A 19,722-nucleotide genomic window follows, 5' to 3' on the forward strand; every position below is an offset into this window, starting at 1 on the left:
TAGTTATAATTTTATGATTCACGATCCTACTAACGGAGCTCCGATCCGATTCAGAACCTTCATTCTGATAACTTTGTCCGGGACCCATAGATAAATGAGAGAATGGAGGTCCTCCTTTTTCTGCACGGACTCACATGTAAGTGAGTGTGTGTGCACCCCCGGTCACGCTGTTAACGGCCTTTTTTGGCGTGCCATCACCGATTTGCCATGGTAAAATTAGATCAGATCAGATTTTTTATGCGGTACATCTTGCAACATTTTATAAAGTGGTGGTTTCACTAGTCGTGACGCATTGTGGTGGTTCTGTCTATTTTACTTGATTTGAAGAGCATCCATCGGTGTTACACTGTTGGGCGTGACGCGGCTGATAGAGGTCATCTTCCATGATCGGTCGTTGTCAACGATGACCATAAAGCTCTTGTCCAACTCATGTTAATAATTAACACCCACCGAATTGACCAATGACTACTACACATAATTAATCGAAGAAAAAAAAACAAGTCTAGTAGAGCACGTGCTCGATCGATAGTCAGTCAATCTTTACCTAATAATAAAGAGGCTATCGCTTATGTCAGAAAACCCATCGTAGCTATTTTGCAAAAAGGTCCCTGCATTTTCCCATTTTCAACCCGCTGGCCTCGGTAAGTGAATAAAAACTGTTTGTTTTTTTGGTCAACCCTTTGTATACGTTTGACTGCAGATCAAGCATATCCAGCGGCGATCCGATCGGGACATGACGGAGGACGACGACAGCAAGGCTCCTAGAGGCGAGGGACGGCACGGAAGCCGCGGACGTCGGCGGCGAGTAATGGAGGCCGGCGGCGACCTTGCTCCATGGCCACGGAGATAGGCAGCGACGGTGCTCCATGGCTATGGAGGCTCTATCTCCGGGGAAGAATAGATGAGGTGAGATGGAGAGAATGGAGAGTAGGGACGGCGCGGGTACCTGCTACTGGTCCGACGGCGGCTCCGGTCGCTAGATTCAGGTTGATATCCAGGTTCCTCTTCTAGCACAAAAAAACATCTCCCTTGCGTACTTCTTTCTGCCCCAATCTAGCCGGCCAAGGAACGAAGCCTTAGCGTGGTTCCTCCTCACCCGTCCTCTTCCTCCTGTCTAATCTGTCCTCTTCGTCTGATCTAATTTGTAATCTTCATGCAGGAAATCGTCTAAAGTGCTCCAACCAGTCTCTTTTGAATCTCCATCCATGTTGAAGTTCCACTACTTCCCAACTCCCAACGATGATGCAATCCATGTTGGTTGATGAGGAGGTCGTTCAGTCGCCTCAAATCATGCCAAGAGCAAACTGCAATTCACATTGAAATGTGTGTGCAGAAGGAGGCACATCGAATGCAGTTTGAAAGACGTGTTCAACTGTTTTAGCTGCCTCGCAAATTTTATAGAAATTATGGTTGGTATTCTGACATTGCTTTTTACCATATGAAATATTTTGTGTTCAGTTTTCCCCTGAAAGTTATACACAATGTTTCTTCAGAATGACAGAGAACCAATTTGAGACAACAAGTTGCCGTCGAATTTCAGGAATAAAACTAACTTCGCGATGTGATTAGTCTCTTACCAGAGTACAAGTTCATTCTCTGGTGCAAAAGGTGAGCATTTAGGGCACACTGTGTAGCAAGGATATGTTGTAGATTGTATTAGTCTTCTGTGGACTGACTTGTGAGAGGTTGGGATTCTCAAGCTTGTTTGGTCGGAACCTTTTCTTTTGAGTCGATTAATGAACGATGGGCATGAGGACATCTCTGGACTAAGTACGCCGTATGTGTACCACTACATACAGATAGCTCCCTCGTCATATCTCGACAGAAGAAGAGCACATTTGATCAATAGAGTTGCATTTCTTTCTTGTTACTGCAATTGTATGTGCCTTGCGGACTAAACTTTTTTATTTTCTTTTTTATTTCAGGTAGTTCTTTCAAAGATAGCTCGCTCGTCGTATCTCGATAGAAAAAGAACAACTTTGATCTATGGAGATGGATTTATTTCCTGTTGGTGCGATTATATGTGCCCTGCTGACTAAACTATCTTCTTTCCTATTTACCAATAAAGAAAATAATCAGGTTGGTCAAGGGAGGGGAATGTGTCTCCTCCACTATTACATTACATCCGATACTATCTAATTAGAAGCATGCTCACTAGAATGCATTTTTATTCTAATTTGCAAATTTAGGATTCTACCTACAAGACTTGTAGTCTTTGTATAAATTAAGATTAAGCAGGACAATGTTCTAGGTTTAAGAAAAAAAGATTTAGGTTTAGGATAAAACTGTTCTAGATTTTGAGAAGATTGTTACATATCCATGAGAAAAATGTCCAAAGTTTAGCAAATTAACTATCCATGTTTTCAGTTGTTGGTTAATAAGGTACTCACAATAGTCTTTTGTTTTTATATCAAGCTGGTCACAATAGTTAACCCGGTAGATTGCCGGTCATACATATGCCTCGCATTAACACCGGACAAAAAGTACACCATCATGAGTGGAGAGCACCTGCAACAATACATGTGGGAATAAAATACCAAAGTTGCAAACTTAACAATACAAACTTTCTTAGCCATTTTGCAAAGATGGTCTGGCCGAAAGAATAAGTCTTTGTGTTGAGAATAGTTGACGTGGGTCAAAATTAAACAATTACTCGTGTAATAGGCTATGCTTACCACATGTGATAAAAACAATTCTCCCGGTGCAACGCACGGGTATTTTTGCTAGTCCTATGTTAATTCCTCGTGGGGCATCTGGTCATCTCTCATCTCATACCTTTGGCGGTTAATACAACTAGTTTACTGGTTTTTGTTTTCAAAAAGGGGTGTATTAGTTACTTTATTGATGGTTGTGGATTGCCTAACAACTAGTGCTAATTCTTCGAGTTGTTAATTCTTCAGTATGTCGGACTACATTAGCCGGCCATATCACTCATCAAAGACAAAAACAAAAGTATCTTGAGTCAGGTCATTATTCCGCTGCTTTCACGACCAAGTTGACATGAAAAGGTTAATTAGCATGTGCTCGGCACTGTTTGTTGCATCTGATGATTCGGAGGATCGTCTCCTTTCACGACTAGCAATGTATTGTAGTGTTGATGAAGATTCAATAAGAACTTCAATATACTCTTTATCAAAAAGAGTATTCAGTTGGCTTTTCCATCAACACGCTTGGTAGCTTTAATAACTAAGATTCAAGATATGTACCCGAAAGCGTCTCGTAAAAAGATTTGAGGATATGTAGTAGAAAGCGGTCAACACATTAGTTCTACTCAAGAAAGATTGTTACCTCAGCCTTTTTACTAAAGTTATGGAGTTTTAAATTTTGACCTGAATATACAAGAGTAAAGAGGCTTCACAATATTAATATAAGATGTAAAATTCTACCTGAAGATGCCAAAGTGTTATCTGTGTGCGTGTCTGTTCAGACTTAGATTGTGACCCAAACATCATTAACCTAACCGAAAGAACAAACTTTGATCCTGATATCTGACGCGACATTGGAATATTGACCGTGCATGCTATCATGATACATCATATTAAGGTACTTTGGGGATCGTTGCGGGCAGATCAGCAATAAGAAAGGTTGATGTGATGGTAACTAACGCTAATGAAGTGGCTTTCTTTGTTCAAGTTGCATTGATCGTTAGATCATTATTCATATCTGGCGCATTTGATTTATCTGATGTACTTTTTCGACCAAAAGATGCTCCCCTCCTCGTTTTTAAGACAGGGAAAGGTAGTAGAGTTCCTTCCATACAAGTAATGATCTAACGATCAAATCATATTTAGGCCTTTCTTTTCTTTGAAAGGGATATTCCCAGCCTCTACATGGGTTGATGCAGTCTTGCAATAAAAGAAAAAACATGTGGTGCCATAATGGCCTATAATAGGATTACATGACTCATTCATAAATCCTACTATAGAATTGTCATCCAAAGCGGTTGAACATAACCCGAGCAGCCATCATCCATATTTCCAAATCTCTGGCCCATCCTGGCCATCCTCTACCTCCGTCACTCGCTGCAGGGAACAACACATATGGATCCAGCTGGTAGCTTTGAGGATAACTGCACTATTTAATAAGTTTATACATGATAAAAAAAAAGATCATTCTGGCAATTCTAGATGGCTCAAACTAAAGCACAAACCATCACACAGATGTGAGACTTATTAGGAGTACTTGCTGAAGGGGGTAAATTATGGGCTACATGGACGCTATGCCAGAGTATGTTGATAAAACGGACAGGTAAAAGATAAGTCTCGAACTCTTTCTTCCATTTCACAAATGGAAAACTTTTTGAGCCGTCCATCTTGGTTTGGCCAGATTATATTTTGTGAGAACCAGCCCTCTATCCAAGTACCTCATGGATATCTTGATTCTGAACAGCAATTTGATCTTCCAAAGTATTGCTTGCGAACAACAAGACCAGTGTTAATGAGGTCAGCATAGATGGATTTTTTATCAGCACTTTGATCTTCCAAATTTATTGCTTTAGAAACAATAGACCTACTCACAGTTTCGGATTTCGTTTTACAAAATATACCGCCCCTGAACGAAACTGGCGAAATTCGGATTTTCGGATTTTTTTTGGAAAATTCCGGACGCAAAGCAGACTTCAAAATTTGAATTCTTGAACAAAAATTGAGCGAATTTTGAACGAAAAATGAACGAATTTGTGCCAAAAATGGAAATCCTGCAGCAACAAGAATAAAACACATCCAAGTTGAACCAGCAACAATCGATTGATTGACTATGCGCACACGAATCAGAAATTAAACAAGCTAGCGGGAACGAGAGTATCGCGCTGCCCAAGCACGGAACCAGCTGCGCTATCTGGTTCAGCTGCGGCCGCCCGAACATGCTTGCCCGTGCCCAACCAATAGTGTGCCGGGCCATGGAAGAGGCCAAGCAGATCAGGCGTGAGGAAGATGGGATCTAGGATGAGTCCAGCACGAGGCGTCGGCGAGACTGCGAGAGGACGATGGGATTCAAGACGCGGCGGCGGACACAGAGAAGAGTTGAGGAATTAGATTTTTCTGTCTAGGGTTAGAAGTTTAGTTCCAGCCTTTTATATCCCTAGAAGTGCCAGGCAAGTTGGGCCTGAGGCTTTGGTTGGGCCAGAAGTTCAAATACATCCGAAATGTTTGGGCCGGCAAACTAATGTACCGGGCCTGAACGAGAAGGACGGATTTCGTCCGAAATTCTTTTTTTTCGGCCGAAATCCAAAACTTTGGACCTACTATCGATGAGGTCAGCATACATCGATGTTTTTATCAGCACTTTCATCTTTCAAATTTGTTGCTTGCGGAAACTGAAGCATCGTTGATGAGGTCAGCATACATAGATTTGACGAAAAAAAACATCAAAATTGTGCAATTCCGACGAAACACATCAGATTGATGGACATTAAGCAACCAACGAAATGTAACCAAGCTGTCCACTTATTCCCAATGACCGGACCTCAAACTCGATATTGAAAGAGTTCACTCGTACTACGGAAGCTACAGAAACATCTTTGCGCTACATGGTATTTTAGAGGCTTGGATAGTAAAGGTCAAGCGACGAATCACCTAGCCATGTGTCCTTGAAAGAAATCTGCCTTGGCTCTCATCAAACCTATCCAAAAAGATGAAGTTATTGGCTTTGCTGTCACCTGGTACATATTTTTTGATTTGAGGTATTTGTTATGGAGCATCTTGAGCAACCATTTACTAAGTAAACACTTGGTCTTAATTTGCAGGTCATCCATATACAGTCCCCTCGGTCTACAGTGAATACTCCCGTTAGCTAATTCATACTTCTTCTTTTTTGTCACATTGCCAGAAAAATCTATATCTACTTCCTCCGTTCCTAAATACAAGTCTTTCTAAAGGTTCCACTAGAAAGCCACATACGGATGTATATGGACGTATTTTAGAGTGTAAATTCATTTATTTTGATTCGTATATAGTCTATTAGTGAAATGTCTTAAAAGACTTATATTTAGGAACGGAGGGAGTATAATACTACAATCTTTTCCTTACCCATGTGCATCTCTCAAAGGAGAGCATGATTGCATGAACATCGGTAAGATACTGAGAATATCATTGATAAGTCAAGCCTACCCCCATAAGACTTCTATGTAGTCAAAGTCACGGTAGAAGGCCATAAATAATCCTATATTTCGGGGGAAGGGGGGTAGAGTTTAAGCTTACATATATATATATATACTCGTAAAGCCGCATCAAGCTCGGATGAGGAGGTGATCTGCCAGTTTTTTCTTTGTGACTGCTATGGTGACGTCAAGTGTCAAGCTCAGAGAATTCTGCAGTCTTGATCATAATTATCTTTTTTGGCTGATATTTTTTTGTGCAAAGGCCATTGTTTTACTGTTTTTTTTTTCGTTTTGTTGGGTCTGTATTTATGTAACTTATACTATAATCTTTGTGATACAAATGAGGCATGTATTATCATGAAAAAATATACAATGGAACCAGCATGAAATGATAACCCAAAGTAAAACCTTGTACACACGCAAACTGTACGTAGCATTTTTTGGGCGCTAATTAGTCGCATCCGTTATCCGTGGATTAGATATATATCCCGTTGAGATCGTATCCAAATCACCAGGCCCCACACACATGCATGCAGATCGTATCCAAACCCTAATTAGTTAGGCACATCGCTCGATCACGAACCTTTATAAAACCCTGCCCACGCGCGCTGTGCAGCACACCCATGCTCTCACCATCACCAATACACCAACCCGTTCTGCTTAGCTCCGATCGGATTCCGAGCTCGAGCACCAGCTCCAAGCTACCCAGCCGGTGCTCTCATGGCCATGGTTGCCAGGCCAATCACGGCCATCATCTTCACATTTCTCCTCTTCTTCCTCTTCCTCCACACCGCAAGCCCGGCTCTCGTCGGGGAAGACGAAGACCGCTCCGTGCTTTTAGTCTTCAAGGCCAGCGTGTCCGGCGACCCCAAGGGAGCCCTTGCTGGCTGGGGCTCGCCGGACGTGTGCAACTGGACCGGAGTCGCTTGCGACATGAAGGCGACACGGCGCCGGGTTGTCAAGTTAATACTAAGTGAACAAGAGCTCTTCGGCGAGGTCTCTCCTGCGCTTGGCAACCTCTCGCACCTCAGGACACTCAACCTCTCCGGCAACCACTTCGCTGGCAGCATCCCGCCGGAGCTCGGCAACCTTTCCTATCTTAAGTTTCTTGATGTGTCCTTGAACATGCTCAATGGGTCGATTCCGCCAGAGCTCGGCAACCTCTCCCACCTAAAGTTTCTCGACGTGTCATCGAACATGCTCGCCTGGACAATCCCGCCGGAGCTCGGCAACCTCTCCCGTCTCAAGTTTCTCGACGTGTCGTCGAACACGCTCGCTGGGACGGTCCCGCCGGAGCTTGGCAACCTCTCGAGACTTAGCTCCCTTGATCTCTCTGGGAATGTCTTTGTCGGGGCAGTGCCGCGGGAGCTTGGCAACCTCTCTCGCCTCAAGTTTCTCAACATGTCGTCGAATAATCTTAACGGGACAGCCCCGCCAGAGCTAGGCAACCTCTCCCGCCTATTGTTTCTCTATGTATCATTTAACACGCTCTCCGGGAATGTCCCGTCAGAGCTCTGCAATCTCTCCCACCTCAAGTTTCTCAGCATGTCATCGAACATGCTCACCGGTACAGTCCCGCCAAAGCTCGGCAACGTCTCGGGACTCATCTCCCTTGATCTCTCTGAGAATGACTTTGTTGGGGCAGTGCCGTGGGAGCTCGGGAAGCTTTCCCGGCTGAAGCAGCTCAGCCTCAGTGGAAACCAGTTGGAGGGCTCGATTCCGGTGGAGCTCGCGCTTATGCGGAGTCTGGCATACCTCAATCTCGGTCGGAACAACCTCTCCGGGAACATCCCGTCCACCATCTTCTGCAACCTCTCCGCCTTGCACTATGTTGAAATGTCGTCCAACTCTCTCAACGGCAAAATCCCCATACGAGCGGATTGCTCACTACCAAAGCTCACCTCTCTCGTGTTGTGGTCCAACAACCTCCATGGCGGCATTCCCCCCGCGTTGTCAAACTCGACAAACCTTCGATGGCTGCTGCTGCAGTCGAACTATCTCGACGGCGAGCTGCCGTCCAATGACATGTTCAGCGGCATGAGGAGCCTCAAGTATTTGCACCTGTCGTTCAACTCACTCTCGGCGGCGAACTCCCGGAACAACACCGGCCTCGAGCCGTTCTTTGCGTCACTTACCAACTGCACCGGCCTGAAGGAGCTCGGGGTCGCTGGGAATGACATTGCCGATAGGATCCCGTCTGTCGTTGGTCGCCTCCCTCCCGGACTCATGCAGCTCCACCTTGAGTTCAACCGAATCTTTGGCCCGATCCCCGCGAACATCTTCAACCTCACCAACCTAAACCTCCTCAACCTCTCCCATAACCTCCTCGACGGATCCATCCCACAGGGCATCGCCAGCATGCGACAGCTCGAGCAACTGCACCTCTCAAATAATCTGCTCTCCGGCGACATCCCACCGTACCTAGGCACGATCCCACGCCTAGGGTTCATTGATTTTTCACAGAACCAGCTCACCGGCGCTATTCCTCCGAGTATCATGCAGTGTGTGACCCTGCAAAATCTCGATCTCTCTCACAACAAGCTGCAAGGCAAGATACCAGATAGCTTGTCGAGGATGAGCGGGTTGCTCTACCTAAACCTTGCCGGCAACCTGCTGTCTGGTGCGATCCCGATGACCATCGGCGAGGTGGTTAAGCTGGAAATGCTCAACCTGTCGTCAAATCATCTCTCTGGCACGATCCCACCACAACTCAGCACTTGTATCGAGCTCGTGTACCTCGACGTCTCCTGCAATGGCCTAACGGGGCCCCTACCTCTGTCCTTGGAGAAGGCGGTGTCGCTGCGGCATGTTAACTTTTCCTACAACGACTTCTCAGGCGAGGTGCCGAGCGGTGGGGTCTTTGCGGGGTTCCGTGCGGACGCGTTCCTCGGCAATGCCGGACTCTGTGCAAGGACGAAGTCGATGACGCCTCCTTTGGCTAGGTGCAACGGTGCTGCTTCACACCGGCGAGTGGTGTTGCTCGTCGTCGTCACAGCCACGAGCTTCATGCTGGCAATCATTGGGCTCACAGTGTGGTGCGCCTTGGTACGAGAGAGATGGCGCTCACCGCTGCTACCGTGCGAACCCAGCACGAGGGAGGACTACCCGAGGATCTCTCAACGGGAGCTCTACGAGGCGACAGGCGGGTTCGAGCATTCGAGGTTGATCGGCGCGGGGCGGTTTGGGCGTGTGTACGAGGGGACGCTCCGTGACGGCATGCGTGTCGCCATCAAGGTGCTCGACGCAAATACTGGAGGCGGAGAGGTATGCCGGAGTTTCAAGCGCGAGTGCGATGTGTTGCGGCAGACGCGGCACCGAAACCTGGTGCGCGTGGTCACCACGTGCAGCCAGCCGGACTTCCACGCGATTGTGCTCCCGCTGATGGCCAATGGTAGCCTCGAGAGCCACCTCTACCCGCGTGTCGGCGGCCCCGGACGTGGCATGGACCTCGCATGGTTGGTCTCCATCGCCGGCGACATAGCCGAGGGGCTCACCTACCTGCATCACTACGCTCCCGTCCGCGTCGTGCACTGCGACCTTAAGCCCAGCAACGTGCTCCTCGACGACGACATGACCGCCGTTGTGGCTGACTTTGGCATCGCTCGGATGGTCAAGGACATTGGCGACGACGACAACAACACAGGGTCTGCTGATCCCTGCAACTCCACTGCCGGATTGTTGCAAGGTTCCGTGGGCTACATCGCGCCAGGTAATTTTCAAGACAATCGAAACCAACATAGTATATGAATAGAGTAAATGCATGCGATCTGACATTCTTCTCTTAACATTTTCATCATTTCATGTCGATCTAATCTTGTTGCATGGTTTTAGAGTATGGGCTAGGAGGCCGCTCTTCGAGGGAAGGTGACGTGTACAGCTTTGGGGTGATGCTACTAGAGCTGATCACCGGGAAGCGCCCGACCGATGTGCTCTTCCAAGGAGGACTCACATTGCACGACTGGGTGAGGCGGCACCACCCACATGATGTCACCGACATCATCGCACGGTCATGGCTAGCGACCACGGACGAGATGTTGTCGGCGGTACAAGCGAACAACATCGTCGTCAAGCTCATGGAACTTGGGATCGCGTGCACTCAACACTCGCCGATGGTGCGGCCCACCATGGTGGAGGTGTGCCACGCGATCGCTCTCCTCAAGGATTCGTTTTCTTCCTGATGTATTTTTCGATATGTATTCATGATATATATATGGTCGTAGCATCGAGGTTATATATTGAACTTGTGGCATCCCTGTCCGGATATGAAGATAGCCACAGGGTTTGTGGAAAACTTGGGGGTGCCTCAAGGGAGGAGAGGTGCAAGTAACAAGAAGACACCTGGTGTGGCAAGGGAGTACATGTTAGAAACTTTTTGTTTCCTGAAATTTACATGTTAGAAACTTTTTGTTTTCCTGAAATTTACATGTTAGAAACTTACCCTATACGTTGATGGTATTGTTTATGTTTTGTATCTTAATTAAATTACTAAACCGGGGGCTTGATGCAATTGTATGAGCACATGACCCGGTGGTGTTTTCGGCCATCAATCTACAGTATTATAACTTGATAAGCAGCTGAGTAGTAGAGGCATGGCATGTCAGCACTTGGTGTAGCTCGACATGGTCTGAGAAGGCACACTGCTAGTCCCGTTACCACTGTGAAAGGGTAGCATCCAACCCTAGATATTCACTCTGAAAAGAATAGAAATGAAAAAAAGGAAGGGGCCAGGATTTGGGTTGGGTTGGGATGGGTAGTGCAAAATATAATTACAAAGAACAAGATTGAGAATGTGCATCAGCCTCCATAACAATGTTAGTATGTTGAGTTCGAAGCAACCAGCTTATATAAAAAATAATTGATGATAATTGAGGAATTTCAGTTTCAGAAGCAACTGGCTTAGAAACCAAATTAATTTTGATGGTGTTTGGCAGGGCTTTCTTTCTTAATATTGAGGAATTTCAATTTCAAAATTAGCTATACTGTATTACGGTTGACATAGGAGAATTTTGCATCACAAATAGGAACTGATACAAGATAATTTAGACCATGATAATTTCTTGGACTTGCACAAAATATGAACTCTTGATAACATCTTAAATCACCAAGCAAAGCAACTAAATCCTAGTATATAAGTTGAGCACTGATACGAGATGAGAATTGAGAGAGATTAGTTTGTGTGATGTGTTAACCTGTTGATTCGTTGGCAGAAACAGTGAACAGGTTGAGCCGCTGAGTCACCGAGTAGTCGCCGTATGAATCAGATCGTGAGCAGGTAGGTCAAGGAGATCAAAGGCAGATGGCGGCAAGGGCACACGACAGCAGCAATATATAGCGTCTAATCCTACCAACTAGACGCCAATCATGGACGAAAAACGCATCTCAGGGAATTATATTTATTTTTTTCTTTTGGAAATCTCAAGAGATTAGATCCTTTTTAGGGGGTCTCAACTCTCAAGATCGGAGGCTACGTTGCCAATATGTCTGCTAGTGGGCTTTTGTACTAGGGCGCTGATCTGCATCGGCGCACCGGCCGAAACTTTCGCTCCGACCGCACGCGAGCCGCGCGATTTGTCAGGTTGAATCCGATTTGATTGTTAGATTTGTCCATGCAGTAAAAATCCTCGATGGTAGCAAAAATAAGCAGCAATGTAGTAAATTTCTGGCACGGTTGCAACAAAATTATGGTTGTAACAAAAAATATCAATGTGATCGTAGCAAAAAAAAAACAACGCTGATGATTCGTGGTAGCAGAACAAAATATGGGTTGTAGCAAAACAATTCGGTAAACTCGGGTTGCAACTCTGACGAACGTGCATGCAGCTTTTTTAGTGAACGGTTTGTAGCAAAAATTGAAACCGATCGTAGCAAAAATCAATACCGATTGTAGAAAAAAAATCCGACGAACTCGGATTGCAACTAAACGTGGATGCAGCTTTTTTTTATGGACAAAATGTAGCAAAATCACCGACGGTTACGACAAGAAAACCTGTCAGTAATAGCAGAAAAATGATACACAGTTGCAGCAAAAATGACGCCTTGCAGCAAAAATAAAAGATGGTCCAAGCACGGGGTCACAAGACGGACAGGAAAGGGCGAAGCGTTCGGCTGGCGCACAGTCGGGACTAGTTTCCCTTTGTACTATGAGTTTTTTGTCCTTTTTTCAAAGCATTTTTTTAAAGAATAGCTCACCGTTCAATAGTGATATCTTTATCTATATCTATCTATATATATATGCATACACTTATAGAAAACGGACGTTTGGAGCTTGGCCTCCATGGAGGCCGAATTTTTTAAACAAATCAAAATTCAAATTTTTCGGTTTTAGAAAAATCTAAAAATATATGTAAGTAAGAAGGATGTTATGTATATGTGTGTTAAAATTTAGAATGGCATACCTTAAAATATGTTCTGGACAAGAAAGATAAAATCATGCCCTGAAACGATTAATAGGGTCATGTGTTAAAAAGCCTCGTATTTATGTTTTTTTGTACAACCCTTATTTCAATGTATTTTTTCTCTAAAATTTACAGACATGTGTGCTACACATTCACTTATCTCTGTTTTTTTTAGATTTTTTTAAAATGTAAAAGTATGATTTTTTATGAAATTTGAATTTTAAATTTAAAGGCCTCTATGGAGACCGAGGTCCAAAGGCCAATTTCCGTACACCTATACCTATATCTACATACTAAGGTAAATGCTTGCAGCTGGAGCGTCGGCCGGTCGCACGCGGTCCGCGCGTGCTGGCAGACAGCCTTGCAACATTTTTCCGCTCAGATTTGCTGCAACCATGTATAAATTTAATGCAAACGTTTATCATTTTGCTACATTTTATTCATTCAAAAAGATACATCCACGCTTTGGTTGCAACTCGAGTTCGTTGGATTTTTGTTACAACCGGCGTTTTTGACTTTTGCTATAACCGTGTTATTTTTTGCTACAACAGGCATCATTTTTTGCTGCAACCGTTCAGTAAAAAAGTTGTATACACGTTCACGTAGATATTTGCTACAATCGTCGTTTGACTTTTGCTACCACGCACCATTAGCTTTGTTTTTTTGCTACGATCACTTGATATATTTTTTTGGCTACAACGTTTTTTTTGTTGCAACTGTTGACGAAATTGCTGCATCGTGGACGAAATTTGTTGCCTCGAAAAAAAAATGCTGCATGGAGATCTAAAGGCACGGCCCGCGTACAGCTGGCGGATCGGGCGGCTCGCGCGCCGGCGCAGAGCATTGCCCACATACTAATAACATATGAAGCTTTTCTACCCATCTGTCATACATTTTATAAAAAAGCCCCTGGTTTTTTCTTTAAGTAACCCAAAGTCCAATATTAAGTGGCTTTGAGTTTCGGCCCAACTGCAGTAGACACTATCTCGCAAACGTGGGCGCTGGTTAGTATACCACGTTCAGTTGCAGTGCAATCGTCCAGTTCATCATGTTTTCAGTCCCTTTAGGTCCCTAACTTTTTTTATTTACAGAGAATATGTTAAAAAAGTTTACGCTAAAAATTTGCAACCATAACTTGGATTAAAATAATTTGTATATGTAATATGATAAAAACAAACATGTACTTTCCAACCCTGCTATTATTTGTTCTTGTGAACCACTTTAAATTTCTATTTGAGGCATAACCTTCATTAACCTAATTAATTGCTATGATGTATTTTGGAAAATGCTAACACACAATACAACAGTTATGTCATGACAACAACTGTTAACCTGTCTGGGATCAGTTAACCTAATACCAATGTCCTGCAAGTGCACTTGACTGTTGTAATACTTTCATGATAAGTAAAGTGCCGAACCCATAGGGAACTAATAGGAATTAATCACAAATTCCCTAGCTACTCACTTAACGAGCTACAAGTCTAAACCGGAGTTTAGAAATAGCCTACTCTATAAGTTGCTAGGAAAACTAGACAAACATGTATTTAACTAAACTACTAACAAAGAGATTAAAACGAAAAATAAATGACACTAAGTTAGTAAATATGACGTTTGAGTAGTAAAGCGTTCTCGAGGGTTTCAGAATCACTACCATTAATATGAACTATCATATTTCCTATTCGTTGGTCCAATGCATAAATGGGCGGAGTCGGGTATAGAACACCTTCTACTCTAGGTAGACTCTGTGCCATGTACGCTACTAATGCAGTGTCCACCATGCAGATTACCCATACGATAGTTAAGTGTTTCTCGCAAATCTCTAAAAGTGTTTTCTATTTATCCTGTATCAATTGCAACGGCGAGAAATTAAGACATTTACTGTCAACCCTGATTATCCCATTATCCCCAAGCCTCACAACGGTAGTAATATCATTAGTACAGAAAAGCCTAGCTATGACGTGAACATCTGACGTCATTAATATAATATCATTGTTAAAAAATAATGGTGACATTAGGCCTACGTCAATATCGATGGCGTGCCACATGTCCAACGTCAACAATAATATTCATTAGTAGTGGCATGTCATGTTAGTGCAACCCCAATAATTTGATTTTCAGATTTGGAATAAAAGTTATACAACAGTGCGACCCAACCAAAATGACAACATAATCCAATTTAATAACAATTATTAAATTAACTTTAATAGTACCAAATTGACGTAAATAACAACATTTAAGTTCAATAATATATTTATTGACATAGTTCAACACAGTATCAAAAAGATGTAAATAGCACAAATACAAGTTCAACTAAGGAGAGGTGATAATGACGTGAGATCTTCCCTACGTCTTGACTCTTGCGTCAAGCGAGACATAGGCGTGCCCTTTGACCCCGCGACGAACGAATCGGTAGGCTTGACCGGGCAAAAAAAAAAACGTGGTACAAAACACATGCCAGATCCCAGCCCGGCCCGACTGTCGGACGCAGTTTTTGGGCCCAAGCACGACCCGAGCCCAAAAAAGCCCGACTTGGCCTGGTCGGCTCGGCCCGACGTAGGCGTAAAACTGGTTTTTTATGCCCGAGCCTGGCCCGATAAACCCGACGGGCTCAAAATCTAGGCCCGTGCCCGGCCCATGGGCAAGGTCGGGTCGGGTTTTTCGGGCTGTCCGAGGCGGGTATCCCATGGTCAGGTATACCCGTCGGCAATCAATCGTTAAATATTAGGGTCCACAAGATATAAGTATAACCATACTGCAATACAATGTGACCACACTAAACATCATCCTAGACAAATAAGTAAGCATATGACAAGTGAAACAAAATTTGACTCACCACCGAAAAACAGAAGAGTTAAAAAAGCACTCCATATGAGCTCTATCTAGCAGGAGAAAATTGCCTCAAAAAGCCACTGACTAGAAGCCGGAAATTCTCCGAAGCACGAACATGCCGAAGCCGATGCCGAAGAACGTGGCGATGGAGATCCCAAAGATGCCGACGAGGATGCCGGGCACGACGAGTGAGCTCCACCCTTTCGCCGTGGCCATGGCGGCGGCCGTGGTCGGCCCGCCGACGTTGGCGTTGGACGCGATGAGCAGCTGCTTCCTGTCGAGCCCCGCCAGCCTCCCGACCCCGAGCACCACGGCGAGGTGCACGGCCACCTGCACAGCCGCGAACGCGAACACGGCGGGCGCCTTGGTCACCGCGTCCACCACGCTGCCGTTCGCGCCCACCACCGTGAAGAACACCTGCATCAGGATCAGCGCCATGGTCTCGCCCGACGGCGCCAGCCGGCCGAGCACTCCCGGGAACGCCGTCGCCAGGGCCACCACCAGCGCCGTCACGCACGGCAGCGTGCCGCCGATCCCGACGCCCAGCCCCGCCGCTATCCCCGTCCCGGCCCTGCAGATAGTGAACGACAGCGCCAGCGCCGCGCCGCCGTGCAGCACGGACATGCTGCCCCGGGGCTCGCCCTCGCCGCCGTCCTCCGGGGACGAGGCGCTTTTCGGCTCCGGCGGTATCTTGGACGCCAGCGCGAAGAGAGCCGTGAAGTAGAGCGCCGAGATGAGGTTGTCCGCCGCCACGCCGGCCGCCACCACCGACGGCGTCGTGCCCAGCGCCTCCGAAATCGCAACGAAATTCACCGCTGCCGCCGCCATGATCGGACCACAGTGCGTTCGTCAGACATGATGGATCAAATGCATCAGTAATTTAGCAGCGAGCTAATTGATCAGATTACCTCCGCCAATGTAGCTCCCCATGAGAGCGGCGGCGATCTTCCAGCCATCCTGGCCGAGAGACCTCATCGGGAACAGCAAGTAAGCCACCGTCGTGCCGATCACCGTTGCAACTGCATCCAATTTGAGGCAAGGATTAATTAGACAGGATCTTTCTTATCCCAAGTTCATGGATAAAATTAGAGAGTGAGAGTGGCCATGGATTTGCTCAGCTGTTTCTCTGTTACCTGATCCGATGAGGAAGGCCTTGAGGAGGTCGCCGGTGGCGCGGACGACGCGGCGGAGGTCGGCGCCGAGGAGCAGGAGCGGCACGGCGACGGGGAGCAGGTACTCCATGACGACGGCCTGCGCGGGCGCGCCGGGCGCCACCAGCCCCGCCGACGACGCCGCCAGCCCCGCGAGGATGCTCACCAGCGCCCCGCTCAGCGCCGCGCCCCACGCCGTCCGCTCCTCCGCCCTGAAGAGCCAAACCACACATGGATCACGCCCTCCTCCACGGCGGTGAGCTCCGGACCGGCCGGTGTTCCGTGTGTGGGGCAGTTACCAGGTGCCGAAGGCCGCGGCGGAGAGGAGGAACGCCCAGTTGCCCCACTGGTCGCCGGGCGCGATGATGGGAACGGCGCGCGGCGGCCGGACATGCCGGAGCCTCGACGGCTGGCACCCGTCGCCGCCGCCGTCGCGCCAGAGGCGACGGAGCGGCAACCGCGGTGACCGAGGCGCTAGAGGCCGGGGACGGCGGTGAAGGTGGAGGGGCGGCGATGGGGAAGAGAGGAGCGGGGAGACGGGCGGCGGCATGCCGGCCGCGCGATCCATATCCTCGCTCGTGAATCGTACAACCAACTGCCAAAATAACGTTGGAGAACTGATGGTGACATGCTCTGACTTGTTGTGCGTGCATCTCATGATTTTTGTTGTCTTCTGTACTAAATTTACCATGTACTAGTATTAAATATACTCCCTTCGTCTCAAAATAAGCTTAGTGCAACCAAAAAATATGTCTATGTTCATTAACAAAAACCAAAAAAAGGTTGAAATAAACAAAACACATGGCTGTTTCAGCATCTCCCGTCTCTCTATACGCATGTCACAAATGATCATATTCCAACTCGATATGCCTTATCATGTACTCCCTCTGTGCCACAATACTTGTTGTTGGAGAGGACTAATCTAGTTCCCCAAACAACGTATTTAGAAACAGAGAGAGTACATCTCTCGTCTCTCTATGTGTATGATATAGCTAGCAAACTCGTTGTCTATATGATTTTTTCTGCGCAAAAAAATAAAATAAAATCAGAACAAGAAAGATATGTGTTTCTAGTCAAGAAAGAAAGAGTATCCCTTATCATGCAGCAAAATAACCTCACCATAATACCTAGTTATCCTTGTAGTACAATTTTTAGAGAGGGTCCTGGGAGCATATTGATGTGACAGGAAACATCAACCTTATTTGAGAGCTATATATATAAAAGATGCAAGATGCAGCCGGCCGGAGTAGCTAGCTAGTGTACTTGTATAGTTGCATACTCTGCGTGTGTGTGGCCTGCACTGTTTGTTTTCATGGCTTTTTCCTTGGCTCCAAACTTCAAATGCAGTCAGTGCATACTGTTGTTCTATCATGATACCTTCCATCAGAACTGATGATGCCTTCAACATCATAGTTTTGATTAATCAGACTCTAATTTCTTCATTCATGGAATGGAAAATGATTAGCAAAAATGGTGCCATCTCAAGAAAAATGCAGAGGTCTTCTCAAGTTATGGTCAATCACAGGAGTATGTCTAACCAGGCTCGACTTTGTTCATTCGTGGAATGAAAATGATTCGCCGGCACAGACTTTCTCACCCATGGTGGTGACTTGGTTGCTTGCTTGCACTTATGCTTGATGTATGCTCCCTGCGTGGTCGTCTATTTATAAGGCTTCAGAGAGCTTTATCAGGATGCAGGGACATGGCAGCTATATTCTGAATAGTGATCATTTTAGACGTAAGAGCATCTCCAACAGGCGCCTAAAAACTGCTCCGCGTGCTAAAAGATTCGTTTTTTGGGCGCTGGACTGCTCCAGCAGAAGCTGCAAAACGCTAAAAAATTCTGGGCGCGCGCTTAAAAACGCTATCGCACGCAGCATATTTGGTGCGCCGGCTTGCGCGCGCACCAAACTCTGAGCGGCTGCAGATGTGACCGTTGGATCAGACTGGATTGGGCGCCACACTAGCGCGCGTCTGTTGGAGATGCTCCGGTCCCCGCGCTTTAAAACTGCTACAGTGACGCGCTAAAAGATTTATTGGGCGCGGATTTTTTGCGCTGCCGTTGGAGATGCTCTAACCATGTAGCCATCGACCTTAGCTCAGGCGACCATAAGACTGAAGGACTCTCCTTTTTGAAAAGGTTTGATGAGGTCGAAAATTGCCTTTTTCCAACGGACTAGGTTTATCTTTGGTAATGACGAATCGATCAGATTCTGGAAAGATACATGGTTAGGGGAAGTACCGCTAGCCCTGCAATATCCGCAACTATATAATATTGTCCAACGTCGACAAACATCCGTTGCGACAATATTGAGCCACACACCTCTAAATATTCAGTTTCGCAGATCCTTAATAGGTCACAGATGGACTAGTTGGCTTCACCTTGTCAGAAGGCTAATGGATATTCAACTTTCAGATACAACAGACACTACTCAATGGAAGTTGACTAAAAATGGAGATTTTACTGTAAAATCTATGTATCTTCATCTCATAGATTTGGGGCCGATTTCAAAATCTAAGAATATATGGAAGGTCAAAGTACCGTTGAGGATAAAGATCTTCATGTGATTTGTCCACAAAGGAGTTATCCTAACGAAATTTGGCAAAACGTAACTAGAAAGGCAATCAGAGATGCAACTTCTGTCACAATAATGAAACCATTAAGCACTTTTTTCTCGACTGCTCTATGGCTAAACTCTAAAGGCGTTCTATTCACATTGCTTTTAATATCAGCCCCCCTAATAGTATCAACACGTTGTTTGGGACGTGGATAGTGGGTGTTGATGCTAATTTGACAAAGACTATTCGTCTGGGAACCTGTGCATTGCTGTGGGCTATTTGGAACTGCATGAATGATTTAGTTTTTAACAGATGCAAATCTATCAATTTTTTACGGGTTATCTTCAGGGCTACCGCCTTGATACACACGTGGTTATTACTCACTCATGCGGAAGCCAGGGAGCCTATGATTACTGGGTGTGCCCGCTGGGAGATAGTAGCTCAGGATATCTTCAACCGGTTTGGATGGCGACTCAATAATATGATAGGTGGCTAGTCCTCTAGTTCTATTACCATTGCTGGTTGTGGCGCATATGGCGCTTTGTATCTTTATTCTCTGTTTTTTTAGATTGATGTACTCGAATCAGACTATTTTTACATTATTCGATTAAAAGGCCGTATGCATTACTTGATGCAGAGGCCGGGGCGATGCCTCCTTTTCAAAAAAAAAATGTAGCCATCGACTGACTGT

At 45.8% G+C, this 19,722-nt stretch overlaps 2 protein-coding genes across 2 annotated transcripts; one reads left to right on the top strand and one right to left on the bottom strand.

Annotated features, from left to right (window-relative positions):
• The first annotated feature begins 6,823 nt into the window (after positions 1–6,823).
• On the top strand, positions 6,824–10,275 carry LOC123410475 (putative leucine-rich repeat receptor-like serine/threonine-protein kinase At2g24130). The gene is made up of 4 exons (XM_045103422.1): positions 6,824–7,444; positions 7,724–9,127; positions 9,332–9,806; positions 9,929–10,275. Exons 1-4 carry the CDS (start codon positions 6,824–6,826, stop codon positions 10,273–10,275), a joined length of 2,847 nt encoding a protein of 948 aa, XP_044959357.1.
• Positions 10,276–15,219: 4,944 nt separating this feature from the next.
• On the bottom strand, positions 15,220–17,062 carry LOC123410476 (uncharacterized membrane protein YjcL-like). The gene is made up of 4 exons (XM_045103423.1): positions 16,772–17,062; positions 16,455–16,684; positions 16,230–16,340; positions 15,220–16,136 (listed from the first exon to the last, which is right to left on the bottom strand). Exons 1-4 carry the CDS (start codon positions 17,038–17,040, stop codon positions 15,406–15,408), a joined length of 1,341 nt encoding a protein of 446 aa, XP_044959358.1. The 5' UTR covers positions 17,041–17,062; the 3' UTR covers positions 15,220–15,405.
• Positions 17,063–19,722: the final 2,660 nt, after the last annotated feature.

This window comes from Hordeum vulgare, chromosome 7H (assembly GCF_904849725.1).
Source record: "Hordeum vulgare subsp. vulgare chromosome 7H, MorexV3_pseudomolecules_assembly, whole genome shotgun sequence".
Taxonomy (NCBI): Eukaryota; Viridiplantae; Streptophyta; class Magnoliopsida; order Poales; family Poaceae; genus Hordeum; species Hordeum vulgare.

What these genes read in the sequence shown, in the direction of transcription:
- LOC123410476 (XM_045103423.1), bottom strand. Translation starts at nt 17,040, where the DNA reads ATGGATCGCGCGGCCGGCATGCCGCCGCCCGTCTCCCCGCTCCTCTCT. An exon ending in GGCCTTCCTCATCGGATCAG is followed by an intron (nt 16,341 to 16,454) that starts GTAACAGAGAAA and finishes AATTGGATGCAG; the next exon opens with TTGCAACGGTGATCGGCACG. An exon ending in GGGGAGCTACATTGGCGGAG is followed by an intron (nt 16,137 to 16,229) that starts GTAATCTGATCA and finishes TGGCGGCGGCAG; the next exon opens with CGGTGAATTTCGTTGCGATT.
- LOC123410475 (XM_045103422.1), top strand. Translation starts at nt 6,824, where the DNA reads ATGGTTGCCAGGCCAATCACGGCCATCATCTTCACATTTCTCCTCTTC. An exon ending in ATCTCTCTGGGAATGTCTTT is followed by an intron (nt 7,445 to 7,723) that starts GTCGGGGCAGTG and finishes GATCTCTCTGAG; the next exon opens with AATGACTTTGTTGGGGCAGT. An exon ending in CGTGGGCTACATCGCGCCAG is followed by an intron (nt 9,807 to 9,928) that starts GTAATTTTCAAG and finishes GCATGGTTTTAG; the next exon opens with AGTATGGGCTAGGAGGCCGC.